We start from the raw sequence: 19,587 nt of genomic DNA on the forward strand, positions 1-19,587 counted from the left end.
AAGAGAAGATAAAAACCATAGTGCAGAAAAAGTACTTAAAGGGTCTGTAAATGAATGAAAGTAAAAGTGTTCTTACAACTCAAACATAGATGCATGTATAACTGAGGTCTACACAGCAGAACCAACTTCTTCTTCAAGGTTTATTGGCAGACTAGTTTCAATGTCACATGCACAATTTAATGTCTTTCTTGCAAGCTCTAACCCCAACAATGCAGTAGTCAATAACAAATGTAATACTGAATATAACAAGGTAGAACAAAAACATAAGAAATAAGAACACGAAAAAGTAAGCAAGCAGTTCCAGTACCATATTTACAATGTGCAGGGACACTGTAGTGATAGGTAGATGTGTATAGGGTTAAGGTGACAAGGCATCAGGATAGAAGAAACAGTCCCAGCAGCACATACAGTGGGGAGAACAAGTATTTGATACACTGGCGATTTTGCTGGTTTTCCTACTTACAAAACATGTAGAGGTCTGTAATTTCAGAAAAATCCGGAAAATCACATTGTATGATTTTTAAGTAATTAATTTGCATTTTATTGTATGACATTGGTATTTGATCACCAACCAACCAGTAAGAATTCCGGCTCTCACAGACCTGTTAGTTTTTCTTTAAGAAGCTCTCCTGTTCTCCACTCATTACATGTATTAACTGCACCTGTTTGAACTTGTTACCTGTATAAAAGACACCTGTCCACACACTCAATCAAACAGACTCCAACCTCTCCACAATGGCCAAGACCAGAGAGCTGTGTAAGGACATCAGGGATACAATTGTAGACCTGCACAAGAATTGCATGGGCTACAGGACAATAGACAAGCAGCTTGGTGAGAAGGCAACAACTGTTGGCGCAATTATTAGAAAATGGAAGAAGTTCAAGATGACGGTCAATCATCCTCGGTCTGGGGCTCCATGCAAGATCTCACCTTGTGGGGTATCAATGAGGCATCAATGATCATGAGGCAGGTGAGGGATCAGCCCAGAACTACACGGCAGGACCTGGTCAATGACCTGAAGAGAGCTGGGACCACAGTCTAAAAAAAAACCCATTAGTAACACACTACGCCGTCATGGATTAAAATCCTGCAGCGCATGCAAGGTCCCCCTGCTCAAGCCAGCGCATGTACAGGCCCGTCTGAAGTTTGCCAATGACCATCTGGATGATCCAGAGGAGGAATGGGAGAAGGTCATGTGGTCTGATGAGACAAAAATATAGCTTTTTGGTCTAAACTCCACTCACCATGTTTGGAGGAAGAAGAAGGATGAGTACAACCCCAAGAACACCATCCCAACCATGAAGCATGGAGGTGGAAACATCATTCTTTGGGATGCTTTTCTGCAAAGGGGACAGGATGACTGCACCATATTAAGGGGAGGATGGATGGGGCCATGTATCGCGAGATCTTGGACAACAACCTCCTTCCCTCAGTAAGAGCATTGAAGATGGGTCGTGGCTGGGTCTTCCAACATGACAATGACCCGAAACACACATCCAGGGCAAATAAGGAGTGGCTCCGTAAGAAGCATCTCAAGGTCCTGGAGTGGCCCAGCCAGTCTCCAGACCTGAACCCAATAGAAAATCTTTGTAGGGAGCTGAAAGTCCGTATTGCCCAGGGACAGCCCCGAAACCTGAAGGTTCTGGAGAAGGTCTGTATGGAGGAGTGGGCCAAAATCCCTGCTGCAGTGTGTGCAAACCTGGTCAAGAACTACAGGAAACGTATGATCTCTGTAATTGCAAACAAAGGTTTCTGTACCAAATATTAAGTTCTGCTTTTCTGATGTATCAAATACTTATGTCATGCATTAAAATGCTATTTTTTGACAGCAGCATACCACCCTGCATACCACTGCTGGCTTGCTTCTGAAGCTAAGCAGGGTTGGTCCTGGTCAGTTCCTGGATGGGAGACCAGATGCTGCTGGAAGTGGTGTTGGAGGGCACTCTTTCCTCTGGTCTACAAAAATATCCCAATGCCCTGTGTAGGGTGTTGTCTTTCGGATGTGATGTTAAACTGGTGTCCTGACTCTCTGAGGTCATTAAAGATCCCATGGCACTTATTGTAAGAGTAGGGGTGTTGATATTGATATTGATATTGTGAGGTAACAAACTCTCTTTTATATTCTGAGCACACAGAATATAAAAGAGAGTTAGTTACCTCACAATATCAACTGTTAATCCTGAAATACCAACATGGGTGTTCTGTGGCTCTTCCCCATTTTTCCTCTGTGTGTTGTCTGGAAAACAGACTGGTTGCTTGCCCATGTCCTGTGGTGGTTGCAGCTCTGGCAGTGTTGGGTCACAGAGAGGCATGTCCTGTCTCCCTGCGTCTGGCTCACACTCACAGCTGCACTGCTCACACGGCTGAAACAGCTGCAGTTGATGTTCACAATGATAGATTTTTTATTTATTTTATCTTTATTTAACTAGGCAAGTCACTTATTTTCAATGACGGCCTAGGAACAGTGGGTTAACTGCCTGTTCAGGGGCAGAACGACAGATTTGTACCTTGTCAGCTTGGGGGTTTGAACTTGCAACCTTCCGGTCGAACACTCTAACCACTAGGCTACCCTACCTATTTTTACATGCTTCAGCACTCACAGTCCCGTTCTGTGAGCGTGTGTGGCCTACTTGCACAGTGCCGTTCTTCACTTGAAGCATTTCTGGATCCAGCTGGTGACACGCATGCCTCGGTGCATGTTGTGTATAGCTCCCCTGTTGTTCAATTTTTGTACCTTTATTTCACTAAGAACAAATTCTTATTTTCAAAGACGGCCTAGGAACAGTGGGTTTAACTGCCTGTTCAAGGGCAGAACGGCAGATTTTGTACCTTGTCAGCTCAGGGATTTGAACTTGCAACCTTTCGGTTACTAGTCCAATGCGCTAACCACTAGGCTACCCTGCCGCCCAATACCATGGGGCCTTCTGCTCTCCTTACTGCCTCTGCATAAGAGACAGACTGAACTGCCCTGAATTTTGTCCACCTCCATCTCTCTCACCCTATTTGGGCATTCCAAGGATGTCACCTCATGTTCTTCTCCACAGTAACAACCCTTTATTCCTTTGCAATTCTTCCTTCCATCTGCAGACACTCCATCAGGGATGGGTAACTCCAGTCCTCAGAGGGGCCTGATTGGTGCCACACTTAGCCCCAGCTCTCTCACTCACTCACTCACTCACTCACTCACTCACTCACTCACACACTCACTCACTCACACACACACACACACACACACACACACACCCCTCCAATAATCAACTAATCATGATCTTCAGTTTAGAATGCAATTCATTTAAATCAGCTGTGTTTACTAGGGATGGGGTAATGTGTTTTTTGCATCTGCACAGTTCTTCCAGATAATGTGTTTTTGTTAAAATGTCTATGTAAACGGTTAAAAGTAGTCAAATCAAATTGTATTGGTCACAAACACGTGTTTAGCAGATGTTATTGCGGGTCTAGCTCCAACAGTGCAGTAATATCTAACAAGTAATATCTATCAATTTCACAACAATACACACAAATTTAGGAATAGAATTAAGAATATATAAATATTTGGATGAGCAATGTCAGAGCGGCATAGACAAATACAGTAGAATAGAATACGGTATATGAGATGAGTAGGGCAAAATATGTAAACATTTATGAAAGTGACTAGTGTTCCAATTATTAAAGTGGCCAGTGATTTCAAGTCTGTATATAGGGCAGCAGCCTCTAAGGTGCTAGTGATGGCTATTTAACAGTCTGATGGCCTTGAGATTGATAAACAGCTTCTGTCTCTTGGTCCCAGCTTTGTTGCACCTGTACTGACCTCGCCTTCTGGATGATAGGGAGTGAACAGGCAGTGGCCGGGTGGTTGTTGTCCTTGAGGATCTTTTTGGCCTTCCTGTGACATCGGGTGCTCTAGGTGTCCTGGAGGGCAGGTAGTTTGCCCCCGGTGATGCGTTGGGCAGACCGCACCACCCTCCTCTGTTTCCTTAAGTCCACGATCAGCTCCTTCTGTTTTGTTGACTTTTGGTGAGGGTTATTTTCCTGGCAACACACTCCCAGGGCCCTCACCTCCTCCCTGTAGGCTGTCTCGCCATTGTTGGTAATCAGGCCTACTACTGTTGTGTCGTCTGCAAACTTGATGATTGGGTTGGAGGCATGTGTGGCCACGCAGTCATGGGTGAACAGGGAATACAGGAGGCGGCTGAGCATGCACCCTTGTGGGGCCTCTCTTCAGGATCAGCAAAGTGGAGGTGTTGTTTCCTTCCTACCTTCACCACCTGAGGGCAGCCCGTCAGGAAGTCCAGGACCCAGTTGCACAAGGTTCATACCCAGGGCCCCAAGCTTAATGATGAGCTTGGAGGGTACTATGGTGTTGAATGCTGAGCTGTAGTCAATGAATAGCATTCTTAAATAGCTATTCCCTCTGTCCAGATGGGATAGGGCAGTGCAATGGCTCTATTGTTCAGTTACCTTTGCTTACTTGTGTACAGGAACAATGGTGGACACCTTGAAGCATGTGGGGACAGCAGACTGGGATGGGAGAGATTGAAGATTGAATATATCAGCAAACTCTCCAGCCAACACGCTTAAATGTCTTACTCATGTCGGCCAAGGAGAGCCCACAGTCCTTGGTAGCTGGCCGAGTCCTTGTGCATAGAGTTGCATGGTTTGTTAAACTTTTAAAATCAATGGTTTGTATTTAGCCTACCTTTTAAGTGAAAAATCAGTGTCTGAGCGCAATTCCTTTACCATGGAATTGCTTGTATGCAAAACATTTGAGGGCATCTCATATAAATTCCGGTGTTGTGCTGAAAATCTCCCCCTTGCCAGATTTCTCTCCCCCTAGTAGACATGAATGCGCACAAACTTAATTCTTCATCGCTGCGACTTGCTTGCTAGTTGAGATCTCTGCTCTTCACTCCGTTGTGAATTTCTGCGTAATTTCGGAGGGGGTGCGTTTCGTTTTTTTATTTTTATAGCGGTTTGATCGCGGGGGAGGCACTAGTAATGTCTGCCATTTTCGATTTGGCTATTTGTTTCAAGTGTAGTGTATAAATAAATCACTTTGCCAAATACTTTCTATAGAACAAACTTCACGTCAACCGACATTAATAATGGATGTGTGTTATATTAAACATAAAGGAGGGAGTAAAATGTAGGCAAGCAATAAACATTTCGGAACAACTACCAATCGAATAAGACATGGGAGAGAACGAATTTTTGCAGATTTCTTTAGACGAATACACTTAAAACAAATAACCAAACCGAAAAGTGCAGATATTACTAGTGCCTCCCCCGCGATCAAACCGCCATAAAATAAAAACGCAGCCTAAAGGGAACATTGACAGCTGCCTTGAAGGACACAAATCAAATAAGTGCTACTCCTACTAAGATCAGTGAAATGTCAACTAAACTGACAACGGAGCAAAGAGCAGAAACCTCAAACAGTAAGTAAATCACAGCGATAGGAAGGGGAGATAGAATTTTACGCGCCATCGTAAAAACGAAACACTTAAATTTACTCGGGTCTGTCCTCGGGACTTGTCGTTCTGCTTCTTGGCTGCTGATCGAATAATTTTACATTTTAAAGCGGTCTCTGGTGGTGCAGGATTACTGAGGTATAAAATTAACGGATGCTTCTGGGAGTCAGCCATGTTGACAGACGTCTAAATATAGGGATAGTTAAAGGACTAATTCAAAGATATTTATAACGAATCCCTTTATCGCTGTGGCTCAGCTGAGTTTTCTTCGATGTCAAGGCGGTCCGCAAACAATCGTTTACGTGCATTCCGCCACCTACTGTGCGGGAATGTAGGCACAGAGCAAGGGCTATGTATTCTTCTTTGGGTTTTATGGCGAACGACACTCAAAAGGTGAAGTGTCGCACTCAACCGGACTGGGGGTAAAATAAATGACTAAATAAACATTCTAGCCAATGAGAGGGCAGATATGTGTGAGAACAACAAGCACAACTCCATTATAAAATTGTTTTTCTCCAAGTTTCCAAAATGCAACATGCTCCCACTTATCAGTAAATTCATATGGATATAAACATGATGAAACTTCAATTCAATCAAATTAAACATAATGGCAAATAAAACAAATCATTTTATGTTTATTTTTATGTAACCGTTATTTTGACCAAATTCAACACTTCCACTGGTTAACACTATTTTCTTACTGACAGACTTTAGAGCGGAGTCAAGCCTCTTGCTTCCTCGCTGGTTATATCCAAGATGAGTTTATCTCTGTGCTTCTTAACTAGTGGGCCGGTCCAGCCAGGAGAACTCAAAATGCAATATATCAGTCAATAACATCTGTGGGGAGGAAATTCTTTGTAACATATTCACTTCACAAACCTATCAGATTTTTCTTGACATTTGATGATGTAGAACAGTGAAAAACATTTTCATGAACAATATATATCTTTAAACCAAAACTGTAGAAGTGAAAAAACAACAGCCTCAAGAGTTCTAAGTAATGTTCAAAGCCAAAACATTATGTTCATGACAAAACCGATAAGACTTATTTTAATGACACCGTCAGGTGCCTCCTGGTTCTGGTCTGGTTCTCTCTGGGGTGGTGATGATAATGTATCCAGCTTTTCAACAGCAGTGTCTACATGTATCTCTCCTAGAGGCTTCTACCAGTGCCCCCCTCCTCCACTACCTTTCCCTTTACTCCCTGTCTTCTCCTCTTCCTCCAGGTCAAAGTCAGAATCACTCTCATTCTGACGCTCCTCCTCCTCAGGGTCATAGTTCCACTGTCGCCTGCTCCTCCGCTCTCGCACCTCCCTCCCTCCCCACTCTCCCCTTGGTGATAGCGTGTGACGAGGTTCTTGAGGCTGACGTTGTGGTTAAAGCTCTTGTCGCAGTGCTGGCATTTGAAGGGCCTCTCCGCAGCGTGGATGCGCAGGTGGAACTTCAGCGGGCTGAGCTGGGCAAAGGAACGCTGGCACACCTGACACCTAGCAGGAGCAGAACGTAATGGAAAACATTAACACTTTGCAGTTCAGCTGATAATACAAACAAAACATATATTTCAGAGGGAGATGTGTTCAGTATCAAACAGAGAATGCAGTATAAAACATCTACCTGAAAGATTTGTTGTCACTGTGGCTCAGTTCGTACCTCTCAAGCTTGCTAAGTTGGGGGAATTCCTTGTAGCACGTGTTACAAATGTCTCTTGGACTCATGCTCTCTGAGATAGTGGTTCCGTTTCAAGATGTTGTAAAATCCCCAGGGGCATTGGACCCGGTGATGGTCCTTCTCGTGGGTCCGCTTGTCTTCCCTGGCCTTAAAGTGCTTGAGGCAGAACTTACAGGAAGGAGTAGACATGCTCTTGATGGTGAAGCCTCTGGAGATGCTTGAGGCCAGCTTCATCCACGCAGCGCTTCCCACAGACAGAACAGCTTGAACTTGTTCACACTGGTGCTCCACACTGAGTAACGTTGAGATGAGGATGCCACAGTCTGGACAGAGAAGCCATGAGCGTTTGGAGTGCTCTCAACGGACGTGCTCCTCATAACTGTTGAGGTCGTGGAACCGGATGCAGAGTTTGTCAAACCCAACAGGCTCCTCGGGCTGGCCATCACACACACAGCTTCTTGTGTCGGCGTGGAGTGTAGGTTGGCTCGCTCGCTCCGTATCTCGCATGCCGTCGCTCGCTCGCAGAATCTAAAGATACCTCCGGCTCCACTGAGGGTTCACACTCAGCATTAGCCTGCTGCTCCTCTCTGCTGGGCAGTCCCTTCATCTGTCTCTCTCATCTCCTTTTTCCTCCTCTAGGTACAGAGCCCTTTCCTCCCTGTTGGGTGCAGTGTTTGCATCACTTTACTGTAGATCCTCAGTCACCTCCATCACCAGAGAGCCAGTCAGCTCCAGTTCCCCCTTCTCAAACACCATGGCAGCCAACAGCTTCTTCTCTTCCTCGCTATAGGAGCCAACACTTCTAGTCTCCTGCTTCACAGACCCGTTCCTCTCCATCCTCAGGGAACAACTGTTGTCTAAGTCTTTGTATTCACGCGGCAGGCTCACTGACACTTAACTCACCTAATCAAAGGAAAACAGAGAACAGTGTTATTGGCTACATGATGAAGTGTGTTTGATTCATATACAGTGCCTTTCGAAAGTATTCGGCCCCCTTGAACTTTGCGACCTTTTGCCACATTTCAGGCTTCAAACATAAAGATATAAAACTGTATTTTTTTGTGAAGAATCAACAACAAGTGGGACACAATCATGAAGTGGAACGACATTTATTGGATATTTCAAACTTTTTTAACAAATCAAAAACTGAAAAATTGGGCATGCAAAATTATTCAGCCCCCTTAAGTTAATACTTTGTAGCGCCTGGGGTATGTCTATCAGTTTTGCACATCGAGAGACTGAATTTTTTTTCCCATTCCTCCTTGCAAAACAGCTCGAGATCAGTGAGGTTGGATGGAGAGCATTTGTGAACAGCAGTTTTCAGTTCTTTCCACAGATTCTCAATTGGATTCAGGTCTGGACTTTGACTTGGCCATTCTAACACCTGGATATGTTTATTTTTGAACCATTCCATTGTAGATTTTGCTTTGTTTTGGATCATTGTCTTGTTGGAAGACAAATCTCCGTCCCAGTCTCAGGTCTTTTGCAGACTCCATCAGGTTTTCTTCCAGAATGGTCCTGTATTTGGCTCCATCCATCTTCCCATCAATTTGAACCGTCTTCCCTGTCCCTGCTGAAGAAAAGCAGGCCCAAACCATGATGCTGCCACCACCATGTTTGACAGTGGGGATGGTGTGTTCAGAGTGATGAGCTGTGTTGCTTTTACACCAAACATAACGTTTTGCATTGTTGCCAAAAAGTTCAATTTTGGTTTCATCTGACCAGAGCACCTTCTTCCACATGTTTGGTGTGTCTCCCAGGTGGCTTGTGGCAAACTTTAAACAACACTTTTTATGGATATCTTTAAGAAAGGGCTTTCTTCTTGCCACTTTTCCATAAAGGCCAGATTTGTGCAATATACGACTGATTGTTGTTGTTAAAGTTCTTAGCTGCAACCTAGGTTAACTAGGTTAAAAATAATGACTTATTTTCAACCTAGGCTGCAAACTAGCCCTGCAGGTCTTGTGGTGGCCAACAGGACTTAATAGCAGAGATATTTATAAGGAGGGCCGCAGAGCTATAGGGGGTGGTGGTGGGGACATTACTTGTCTGAGTAAGTGAGTGAGAGCTACCCTTTTAAACTCATTATTTGATCAAATAATGTTATGGGAAACACTGTTCATTATGTTTTCATGTTTAGTGAGCTTTTGCATTGTTAATGAATCACTCCGTGTTGATATCTCAATAGTGTGTGTGTGTCATCTTTAGAGGTAAGAAGACAGGAACATATAAAATATAGAATATTGCCCTCATTTATCATCATACATCTACAAATAAAATAGACTGAGCGTAATTTAAAACAATGTTTTATTAAATCATAAATTCAACATCCCAAAAGTGCATAGGGGTTGGTATCAAATTAAAAAAACTCCACATTTTAAAAGTCAAGAATGTTTAATCTAAGGAGAAAAAAATGAATCATGTTCCTCGTGCAGTAGCTTCTCATAACCTATGGCTTGTGGCTGAATGAGATACAGCTCTCCTCATAATAACCATTTCTAGTCACACCCTGGATACGACTTCATCATCATATTAGTATTTGCTGATGATCTCCTTAGCAAGTGAGATGTAAGCTGTCATGGCATCCTCCTTGGACATACCTAGAAAATAAGAACACAAATACAACATTTACATTTATTTAACCTTTATTTAACCAGTAAAAGCCCATTGAGACCCAGAGTCTCCTTTTCAAGGGAGACCTGGCCAAGAAGGCAGCAACAATCACACTACAGAATTCAAACATACAAGAATACAACAACATGATCCAGACTAAAAAAAGCACTTACTCCTCCGTAACAGAGTCTCCCGTCAATATTTTAAATTAATTCAGTGGCACTAACATATCTAGATGAAGCATGGATTGGAGATTATTCCATGCATCTGGTGCACAAGAAGAGAAGGCAGTCTTGCCTAATACTGTGAATGTCCTGGGGACTTTTAAACCACCTAGCAGACCAGGAATGGTAACTGCTGGTGGTGAAGGAGACCAGACTACAGAGGGAGTTTACCAAAAAGGGCTTTGTAGATGAACACATACAAATGGATATTTCTGTGCATATAAAGTGAGGTCCAACCCACCATTTGGTACAATGTGTAATGGTGGGTGAGTGACTTGGCATTTGTAATAAAGCGCAAGGATGCATGATAAACAGAGTCCAGTCTCTGTAAGACGGAGGTTGCATGCATATACAACAAGTCACCATAATCAATTACAGAAAGAAAAGTGGCCTGAACAAGCTTCTTTCTAACCATAAGCGGGAAGCAAGCCTTATTACTAAGATAAAAACCCAATTTAAATTTAAGCTTTGTCACAAGATTATCCACATGAACTTTAAAGGACAACTTGTCATCCAACCATGCAAAGGTATGTAGGATGACACTTTTCAATGGATAAGCCACCAGATGTGACACTGCTAACATTCTCTGGCAGAGTTCTAGCTCTGGTAAAGGTCATTCATTTAGTTTTTTGTATATTCAAGACCAGTTTGAGGCCATAAAGGGAGGCCTGCAGTGACTGAAAGCAGTCTGGAGCTCTTCAACCAGAGAAGGAGTACATGAATATATAACTGTATCATCTGCATATAGATGGAACTTTGCTGGTTGCATCCCATTTCCCAAATCATTAATACAAAGGAGCTAAAATGGAATCCTGGGGCACACCTCTATTAATCTCAAGAAAGCTAGACTTGTGATTGTCTGTATATACACATTGTGTTCTGTCAGAAAGATAGTTCCTAAACCAATTTACTGCCCCTTCACTGAGACCAATGTTTCTGAGTCTAGCGAGCAATAGTTCATCGTCAACTGAATCAAAGGCCTTTGATAAATCCACAAACAGAGCAGCACAATGTTGCTTTTTATCAAGTGCATTAATGATGTCATTTGCCACCCACTGTCATAGCTGCAGTTGTGGTGCTGTGCCCTGATCTAAAGCCAGACTGAACCTCACTCAGTATGTTATTTTCAATTAAGAGTTTTTTGAAACTACGAGTTCACTAGGGATTCACTAGCGGATTTCAAAATGCTGGGTGTGGAATTGGTCAAGAGACTCAAGTGTGAGCAACAGGTTCAGTAATAATACCAGCTGCTATCTTTAAGAGGTAAGGATCCAGGTTGTCTGGATCTGCAAACTTTTTAGTGTCTATAGCCTTTAATGCTTCATAGACCTCAGTATAACAGACAGGCTCAAAGTTAAAATGGTTCACGAGGGCCTATATAATAGTTGACTGTAACAGAGGCCTGGGACCCACCATTATCAAAAACTGAACCAGCAGATATGAAGTGCTTGTTAAAACCCCTACAATATGGGCTGTATCCTTCACTTCATTAGAATCTATCATTAAATGGTCAGGAAGGCCAGGGGATACATTAGAACCTGACACTGAATTGATTCGCTTCCAGAACTTGATAGGGTTGTTTAGGTTCTTTGTGACTACATTTAAATAGTAATCTGATTCGGACTTCCTGGGCATTTGTTTCTTAGGCTCTGAAGGAGGCCCAGTCAACAGGAGCATTTGTATGTCTAGCTTGAGCCCAATAGATTTCTCTTTCTAATTAATTCTGCTAAGTTTTCTGAAAACCAGGGATTGTTCCTTCCACATTTCTTCACAGGGGTATGCTTATCACAAATATCTTGTAAAAATAGTCCCAGGCAGTGTCAACATCGGGAATCAGACTTACTGTCAATATTATGGTACAGATCATGTAAGAACGAAAGCTTGCTCATCAAACTGTCTAAAATGTATTTTAAAAATACAGCGGGGTTTGGTCACTTTTGTATTTCTAACAAGCAATTGCACAGTGATTAGTAACATCATTACAGAATATCCCAGTCGATGTGTATTTGTGAGGGGTATTCGTTAGAATAGTGTCCGATAGCGTTGATTTGTTAGGTGCTCTGGGATTCGGTCTTGTAGGCGCATTCATTAATTGAGCGAGATTCAGAGAGTCACACAGTCCTTTAAAAGAGTCAGATACAGATGTAAGCATGTTCCAGTTCAAATCTTCTAAAATAATGAATTTGGGGTCATTTAGCTTGTGCAGGACATCAGAAAGAGAGTTAAGAGCGTCTTCCGAAGCCGAGGGCGGTCTGTAGCAGCCGACTACAGTGATGTGGGAGTCCTTATATATGTTCACTTTAACCGCAAGCAATTCAAAATGTTTGGCTATGGTAATCGAGAGAATTTCAGAGGCGTTAAACTTGGATTTAACGTAAATTGAAACCCCCCGTCCTTTACTAATCCGATCCGTTCTAAAAACCGTGTATCCATCAATAGAAATCCAGTTATTTGACATTTCTTTAGCCAAGTTTCTGATGAAACCACCAGAGGCCTAAAACTGCTCTCTTTTTAAAATCATAGGGGAGTCGGTAAAGATTGCATAGAGTCTACCGGCCCAGGGTTTGGTCTCACATTACCAGAGATCATCAATAAAAGCACAACAATATATCTCAATTGCCCAATACGTGAGGACTTGGCGAAGCCAGCACCATTGTCAATAAAACAAACTGAGTTTTTCAACACATAAAAAAAGTAATTCAATAGTTTGAGATTTTGGAAGTATGCCATCAAGTGTAGGTCCAGTTGCGTTTGAGAGTGGTACACATGTAATTGCAGAGAGAGACCAAGTTCCTGGTGGTCTCGTCGGAGTGTTTGCGAATTGTAAATTGTAGGGCACAACGCGAAGATAATTCACTCACCCATTGATCATTCAGCCTATTTAATCCAGGATGACATGGAGTAAAGAGCAGGCACAGTAACAGATACATAATGCCGGTTTCATAGGTATTTCAGCACAGGTGTGCAACGACCAGTAGACGTTGTGTATAACATGGTAGATTTTCCCACCGCCCACGGTGCATCAGGTTTTCCAATCCGATAACCGCTTTTCCACTCCTAGTCGTCAATGCGCACCTGCGCTCGCGTAGCATATCAACCCTCCATCGGGGGGCAGGGTAGCCTAGTGGTTTGAGCGTTGGACTAGTTCAAACCCCCGAGCTGACAAGGTACAAATCTGTCGTTCTGCCCCTGAACAGGCAGTTAACCCACTGTTCCCAGGCCGTCATTGAAAATAAGAATTTGTTCTTAACTGACTTGCCTAGTAAAATAAAGGTAAAATGTTTTAAAAAATGGTGATTGTACTTGGCATTGAAGGCTGCAATCTCTAGATGGGGGTTATCATTACCCCTTGCTGTAGCATTCTGTTCACTAAATGTTCATCATTGATTAGAATGTTCCAAAGACTAAAACAAGGGTATAGGATGGAGGGCTATCGTGGAGGAGATTCCTTTTTTACATTCTGAGAGAAGACAACATCTTTTTATTTTACCTTTCCTAGAATCCCAGGCCTCCCACTTGGCTTTTCCCTTCATGTCTAACATGCCTGGCTTGTCTGTGGAGAACAAGAGAGGACAGTATTTAGGACATCAGTGGTGACTGGTAAAAAAAAAATGAAGAGAACTTCAGATGAACCAGACCAGATTTATAAGGTTAGGCTTTATGTTCTATTGTCCTACCAATATATACAATACTATCCAATACTATACAATATATACAATACTATACAATACTATCTGATATAGCCATTTTGGAAAGCAGTTTTCTTATATCTGGGAGATGAGCACCATATCTACCCAGAATTTGCTAAAATAATTGTTATTCTCTCCATATAATGGTCCTTTCACTTGTGTATGTTCTGTACAATGATGTATTTCAATTAGCATGTTTTAAGTGGCACCAAGAAAATTCCATACCAATGTTGATGTCTCCAAATATGGCCTGCTTATACAGACCATACATGTCCAGCAGCTCCTGGTCTGAAGGTCTGGACTTCACCTTCTTCACATCATCTGCTACTCGCTCAAACTCTGCCTGCATAGAGAGATGGAAGAATGGAGGGAAAGGGACAGATAGAAAAACGATACAGCACAGAAACTCCAGAATGTAACCTAATCTACAGCACTACAGCCTATTACTGCCCACTACTGAGCAGCCAAACAATGGGTCCTTATTCCATTTAGACCTGTCGATGCCAATTTGTTCACATGAATAATCTACTTTACACAGATCTCCAATAAAAAAAAACAGCAAGGCTAAATAGGACAATGGGCACATTCATCTTATCAAAAAGGAAACCCCCAAACTAATTTATGTTCCACATTCAGTTTTAATAAATCAAAAATACTATTTGGTTGTACATTCATTCAATCTGACTACAGTGTAATGTTAAGTTGGCTCAAAACCAACCAGAAGAAGGTTGACCCTGTAAAATCATCTGGTTGTTTCAACTTTCTTCTGGTTGGTTTTGGGCCAACTTACATTGTAGTAAGATCAAATGAATGTACAACCAAAATAAAAATGGGGTGTACAGTACATTCGGAAAGTATTCAGACCCCTTCACTTTTTTCACATTTTGTTACGTTGCAGCCTTACTCTAAAATTGATTAAATAATTTCACCTCTCATCAATCTACACACAATACCCCACAATGACAAAGTGAAAACAGGTTTTTGACATTTGTGCACATTTATAAAAAATAAAAAACAGATATCACATTTACATAAGTATTCAGACCCTTTACTCAGTACTTTGTTGATGCACCTTTGGCAGCGATTACAGTCTAGGTAATTCTTTGGTGAAAGCCACAGGCCTTTAAAATGAAATAATTCAACAACAATGTCTCTGTCACTAACAAATGGAGTCATGGGTGGTAACTACCATTCCCTCAAAAAGAAAAGGCACCATGTGAAACATGCAAATTGGGCTTTAAACCCAAAACAGTGTAACAGTGTTTTTGTTTAACACTAATAGGAGTTAACTCTTGATCAACACTAGTGTTGAACAGAAATAACACAATTTATTATCTCATAGTGTTACATTTGAGTAACACTGACAAGTTTAATGCAGTGTTAATTATTTACACTTTCGGAGTGTTACATTTAAGTGTTATAGTACTTTTTACACTCTGTAGAGTGGGACCATATATACTCTGAGATAGTGATACAATTAACTCTTTAAGTGTTGATTTAACGCTGCAAAATGTGCTTTGTACATAGTGGGAGCAGCACAGAAAAAACATTATTGCTTAATTATAATACGTAGTACATACATACAGTAAGTAGCCTAGCTATTATTGGTCTTGGAAGCGTGACGGCACTACATACTTAGTCTGTAGAAACATTAATATTTGATCTCAAGGGCCTCTGTTGATGACGGCAGCTGGTATCCAATACACCCCTGCATCCTTGCGCATCATTCCGAGATGGGCAGCAAATCGAGCTCTAAATTTCATACGCATTTAAAACAATATACAGCCATGACTCAGTAAATAAATAACATAACGGTAAACGTAGTCTATATGTGTATGTACAAGCCTACCTACCACCAGCTACCACATCAGTCGACCAATCGCATCTCTTATAAAAACGTAGGCCTAACCCTGTTATCTAGATCGACTCATCACTTAGATAGATGTGTCCGCCAAGTGTGCAGGGAAACCATAGCCTACCTGAAGAGACATCTCGCAAAGTTCAACTCCGTAGGCTACTGTAGGTAGTATTATCCCAAAGTGTCCTCTCGGCTGTGTGAATAGCTCTGACTGCAGCTGTAACAGGCTGGGAGATTACAGTAAATATCCGTCAACGCCTCCGGAGTCCGGACCGCAGTGGGGTGGATAGACAGCTGATTGGCTGACCAAACGTGCTGGACGTGGCGCGTGAAGGACGCTAAAATAAAATAAGATTTAAAAAGGACACTCGCATCAATGCAAGTCAATATTGGATTTTGCGCGTTTCATGACCAAATCATACTGTATAAAATGGATTTTGTAGGTCAATTAATATTCTGATATAGGGACAATTCACTTGGATTGAATTTGTGGCATGTTTAGCATTTGGAGGCAGTGTTAGGTAAACATATATATTATGTCATTTGGATGTAGAAACAGTGATTCATGGAGGATGAGAGATGGTAGGCTGCCATCCTACTGGAGCTCAGCTGGACTCCACTCAGTTTTAATTCAGCAGTCTGTGGTTCTGATTCAGAAGACTGTGCATCTGAGGGTCTGATTCAGGAGACTGAAGGCTTGGTAGCATCCAGTGGTTTCCAGTGGTTCTGATGGGTCATATGCTTTGTAGCTATTGTTATTAAGTGGCTTTGGTTTTTCTTAGTAAATTGTTAATATAATATAAGATTGTTTAGTGGCCTTTTGCTCGCGGCCAAATAGATTAGCTATTTGAGCGTTTGAGGGGCGTGGCTATGTTGAAACGTCATCAACCGCAGACATACAATATGGCTGCGCCCATGGACACAGCACATTAGTTGTGCGCACTGACCGACAGCTGCTTTTTTAATTGTTATAATTGAGGTAAAAACCCGACGACTGTGGGTATATATGTAACTATGGCAGTTTGTCAGCTCGATATGTTTAATATAGGTTTGTTTGCTAACTTGTTAAAACTACTCGCTATATCTATAGACATGAAGGGAAATGTGTCTGTCGCTGAATAACTAGTTAGCCAACTAGCTAGCTAAGTGATGTGTAGTAGTGACAGAGGGGGAAACATTGTTACAGGGCGAACTTACTACCTTTACATACAGGTTAGAGGACCACAGTACAGAGCCCGTATTTTACTTTATCTGACAATGTAATCTGATGGAAGATCTACCCTCATAGCCAAAGGCTGTAGTGATATATATATATATATATGTGTGTGTGTTTTTGGTGTTAGTTTTTATGGCAAAGGTTGTACTGTGCTAACAGGGTTTAAGCCCCACCCCAGCATCATCCCTCATTCACTACTGTGAATTAACATTCAATGAGTCTACCCCACAGAACTAGAGCAATAGAATGCAGGTAAATGTGATAACATGGGAGTTGAGTCAGCAGTTCATGTGAATTCCTCCTTTCTTCACTCCAGATAAAGATGGCCACTCCAGGCAAAGTGTCAAAAAAGGAGCGGAAGAAGCAGATCCCAGCTAAGACGTCCCTGAACTCCCCCTACAGACTGCAATGGAGCCCGCTGCAGAGTGATGATGTACACTTCATCCTGGACACTCTGAAGAGCAAACTGTCAGCAACTGGCCTGGAAAAGAAAGAGGTGAAAGGGTTTCGACAGTGGGGGAAAAAGAGAAATAAGAACCCACCTACAGGAGATGATTCGGTAGCTGAGCCCCCACAGATAACCCTTGACACTGTAACACCGGAATGTCCTGTTAAACCCAGAGAGCAAGGCTGGACTGACGTAGCCGCTAGGAGGCAGCTGGCCATGGGCATCAATGAAGTCACCAAGGCTCTGGAGAGGAACCAGCTCCGGCTGGTGCTTGTGTGCAAGTCGGTCAAACCGCCGCACATGACGAGCCACCTGATAGCGCTGTGCCGGACGCGGGGCGTGGCGGCATGCCAGGTGCCGCGTCTCAGTGAGAGTGTGGCGGGACTGCTGGGGCTGAAGTGCGTCCTGGCACTGGGATTCAGACAAGGGGATAGGAACGAGGATGGGACGTTCTCCGACACTGTGGAAGCCATTATACCCAGAGTGCCTGCTCTGCAGGTTGCCTGGATACCAAGCCCTCCCAGTGAAACAGGTGTAACAGTTGAGGGGCAGGTAGGAGAGGAAGAGGTAACAGCTGCAGGGCAAATGGGGTTGGAAAAGGTAGACGAGACAAGACGCCAAAAACAGAAAATTGAAGACATTTCTCCAGACATTACAGAATGTCCATCCTGCGTACTTCAGCCTCTTAAAGTGAAAAAGATTATCCCGAACCCCTATAAAATACGGAAACCAAAGTAAGAAAAAGTAGAAGCAATTTATGTACAAAAGATGACATGAAACAGTAGTGTAGGCAGCCCTGGATGCTGATTGGAGGTGATCTCTACTACCAATCTGGAGGAAACACTCCCAAAATCCCATGGAGGACTTAAATGAAATATTAGACAGCACACTCAGATGTATCTTTTAAAGTCTAGATGAGTTTATTCCATCATGCTGGTATAGCTTGCGTGAGTATTTGAAACATATTCAGTATTTGGATGAGGTCCTGTTTAAACACTGCTGGTTCTAATTCCTCATTTCTTTTACAGCCTGCCAAGGAGTTCAATAAAAATACTGTTTTTCAGTTAGAGAAAGGTGTGTCCTTTCAAAACTACACATTGATATATATATATATTTTAAACATGTTTAAATAAGGCAAGGACTTTGGGTGCTCTCACTTGGGGTATCTGCATTGTATCAAAAACTGTCTCGTGCTCAAATTCAAACAAGTTGAAGTACACATCCACAACAGATCCAACACTCAAGGTGCCCCTGGGACTAATAAACACATGGCTGACTCAGATTCACGGTTTTGGCCATCAGTTCTATTTCAGTCATCTCTATTTTGAGGTCCAGTATTCCGTGCCATTAACATTTGTCGTCTTCCCTTGCATGCATCAACCAATGGTTGTGTGCCACGTCATCGGCGTACCGTCTGGCACCAGATTGCTATAACGTGGTTAGCTGATACGCAAAATACCTATCCAGGCATTGTAAGATCTGGCATGTATCAGCAACGTCTGAGCAGAGGAACCTGACCATTACCTTGGTTTAGGCACAGCCCCAGATGCAGACCACGTTCACAGAGCCACACCTCAGAAACACTAAAAGCAAGTAACTCCCTGTGAGGGCAGCGTAAGAATGAGAACTATACACCTGCTCTTTCCATGACAAAATTACTTGGTGAAAGCTATGATCCCTTATTGATGTAACTTGTAAATCAGCTTCAATTAGTGTAGATGGTGAGGAGACAGGTTAAAGACTGTTTTAAGCCTGAGACATGGATTGCGTATGTGTGCCATTCAGAGGGTGAATGGGCAAGACAAAAGATTTAAGTAACTTTGAACAAGGTATGGTAGGTTTAAGTGTCAAGAACTGCAACACTGCTAGGTTTTTCACTCAACAGTTTCCCATGTGTATCAAGAATGGTCCCCTACCCAAAAGACATCCAGCCAACTTGACAACTGTGGGAAGCATTGGAGTCAACATGGGCCAGCATCCCTGTGGACCGCTTCTGACACCTTGTAGAGTTCATGTCCCGACGATTGAGGCTGTTCTGAGGGCGAAAGAGGCTGCAACTCAATATTAGGGAGGTGTTCCTAATGTTTTGTACATTGTATTTTCCCCATGTAAACAAAAAAAAACATTTTCCCCCCACGTACACAATCAACTAACTCAGTTTCTCGTTGACAGGGACACTTGTATATCTAACTAGTAACCATGACGACATCAGCAAACAGAACAACAGCTGTTTTCTCTCATCACAGGTTCTGTATCATACACAAGGAGCTGCCTGATACTCCAACCCAAAACCTTTATTTATAGGTGAAGATGCAGGTTTGATTTTTAAGGGGTTTTAACAAATACTGAGACATGGGAGGAATGGTGACAGAACACACAACATATAAGCACAATCCTAAATA

The 19,587-nt window shown here is 42.5% G+C and overlaps 2 protein-coding genes and 1 long non-coding RNA gene across 5 annotated transcripts in view; 1 reads left to right on the forward strand and 2 right to left on the reverse strand.

The window, feature by feature from the left end:
• The window catches only part of LOC118367937 (acyl-CoA-binding domain-containing protein 7-like), an 81,884-nt gene extending 66,071 nt beyond the window's left edge, over positions 1 to 15,813 (reverse strand). The window contains exons 1-4 of one of the 2 annotated variants that reach the window (XM_035751682.1): positions 15,643 to 15,813; positions 13,889 to 14,006; positions 13,465 to 13,527; positions 9,427 to 9,737 (exon numbers count right to left, since the gene is read on the reverse strand). In XM_035751682.1, the coding sequence (XP_035607575.1) occupies positions 9,670 to 9,737; positions 13,465 to 13,527; positions 13,889 to 14,006; positions 15,643 to 15,654 (261 nt within the window). In that variant the 5' untranslated portion in view covers positions 15,655 to 15,813 and the 3' untranslated portion in view covers positions 9,427 to 9,669. Of the gene's footprint in view, positions 1 to 9,426; positions 9,738 to 13,464; positions 13,528 to 13,888; positions 14,007 to 15,642 lie in introns of those variants that run through there. The other variant, XM_052495562.1, reaches the window with a different exon arrangement.
• LOC127915365 (uncharacterized) lies at positions 127 to 5,710 on the reverse strand. Its single transcript, XR_008091132.1, has 2 exons — positions 4,698 to 5,710; positions 127 to 4,519 (listed from the first exon to the last, which is right to left on the reverse strand). It is a non-coding gene; the product is annotated as an uncharacterized LOC127915365 (long non-coding RNA).
• A 493-nt stretch (positions 15,814 to 16,306) lies between the features above and the next one.
• Positions 16,307 to 18,258, forward strand: LOC118367932 (ribonuclease P protein subunit p38). 2 transcript variants are annotated; one of them, XM_052495568.1, is made up of 2 exons: positions 16,307 to 16,569; positions 17,054 to 18,258. In XM_052495568.1, the coding sequence occupies exon 2, from the start codon at positions 17,060 to 17,062 to the stop codon at positions 17,921 to 17,923; it is 864 nt and encodes a 287-aa protein (XP_052351528.1). In that variant the 5' UTR covers positions 16,307 to 16,569; positions 17,054 to 17,059; the 3' UTR covers positions 17,924 to 18,258. The 2 variants fall into 2 exon arrangements, with proteins under 2 accessions (XP_052351528.1, XP_052351527.1); XM_052495567.1 differs by having other exon boundaries at positions 16,309 to 16,500.
• The last annotated feature ends 1,329 nt before the right edge of the window (positions 18,259 to 19,587 follow it).

Source organism: Oncorhynchus keta, chromosome 34, assembly GCF_023373465.1.
Source record: "Oncorhynchus keta strain PuntledgeMale-10-30-2019 chromosome 34, Oket_V2, whole genome shotgun sequence".
NCBI lineage: Eukaryota > Metazoa > Chordata > Actinopteri > Salmoniformes > Salmonidae > Oncorhynchus > Oncorhynchus keta.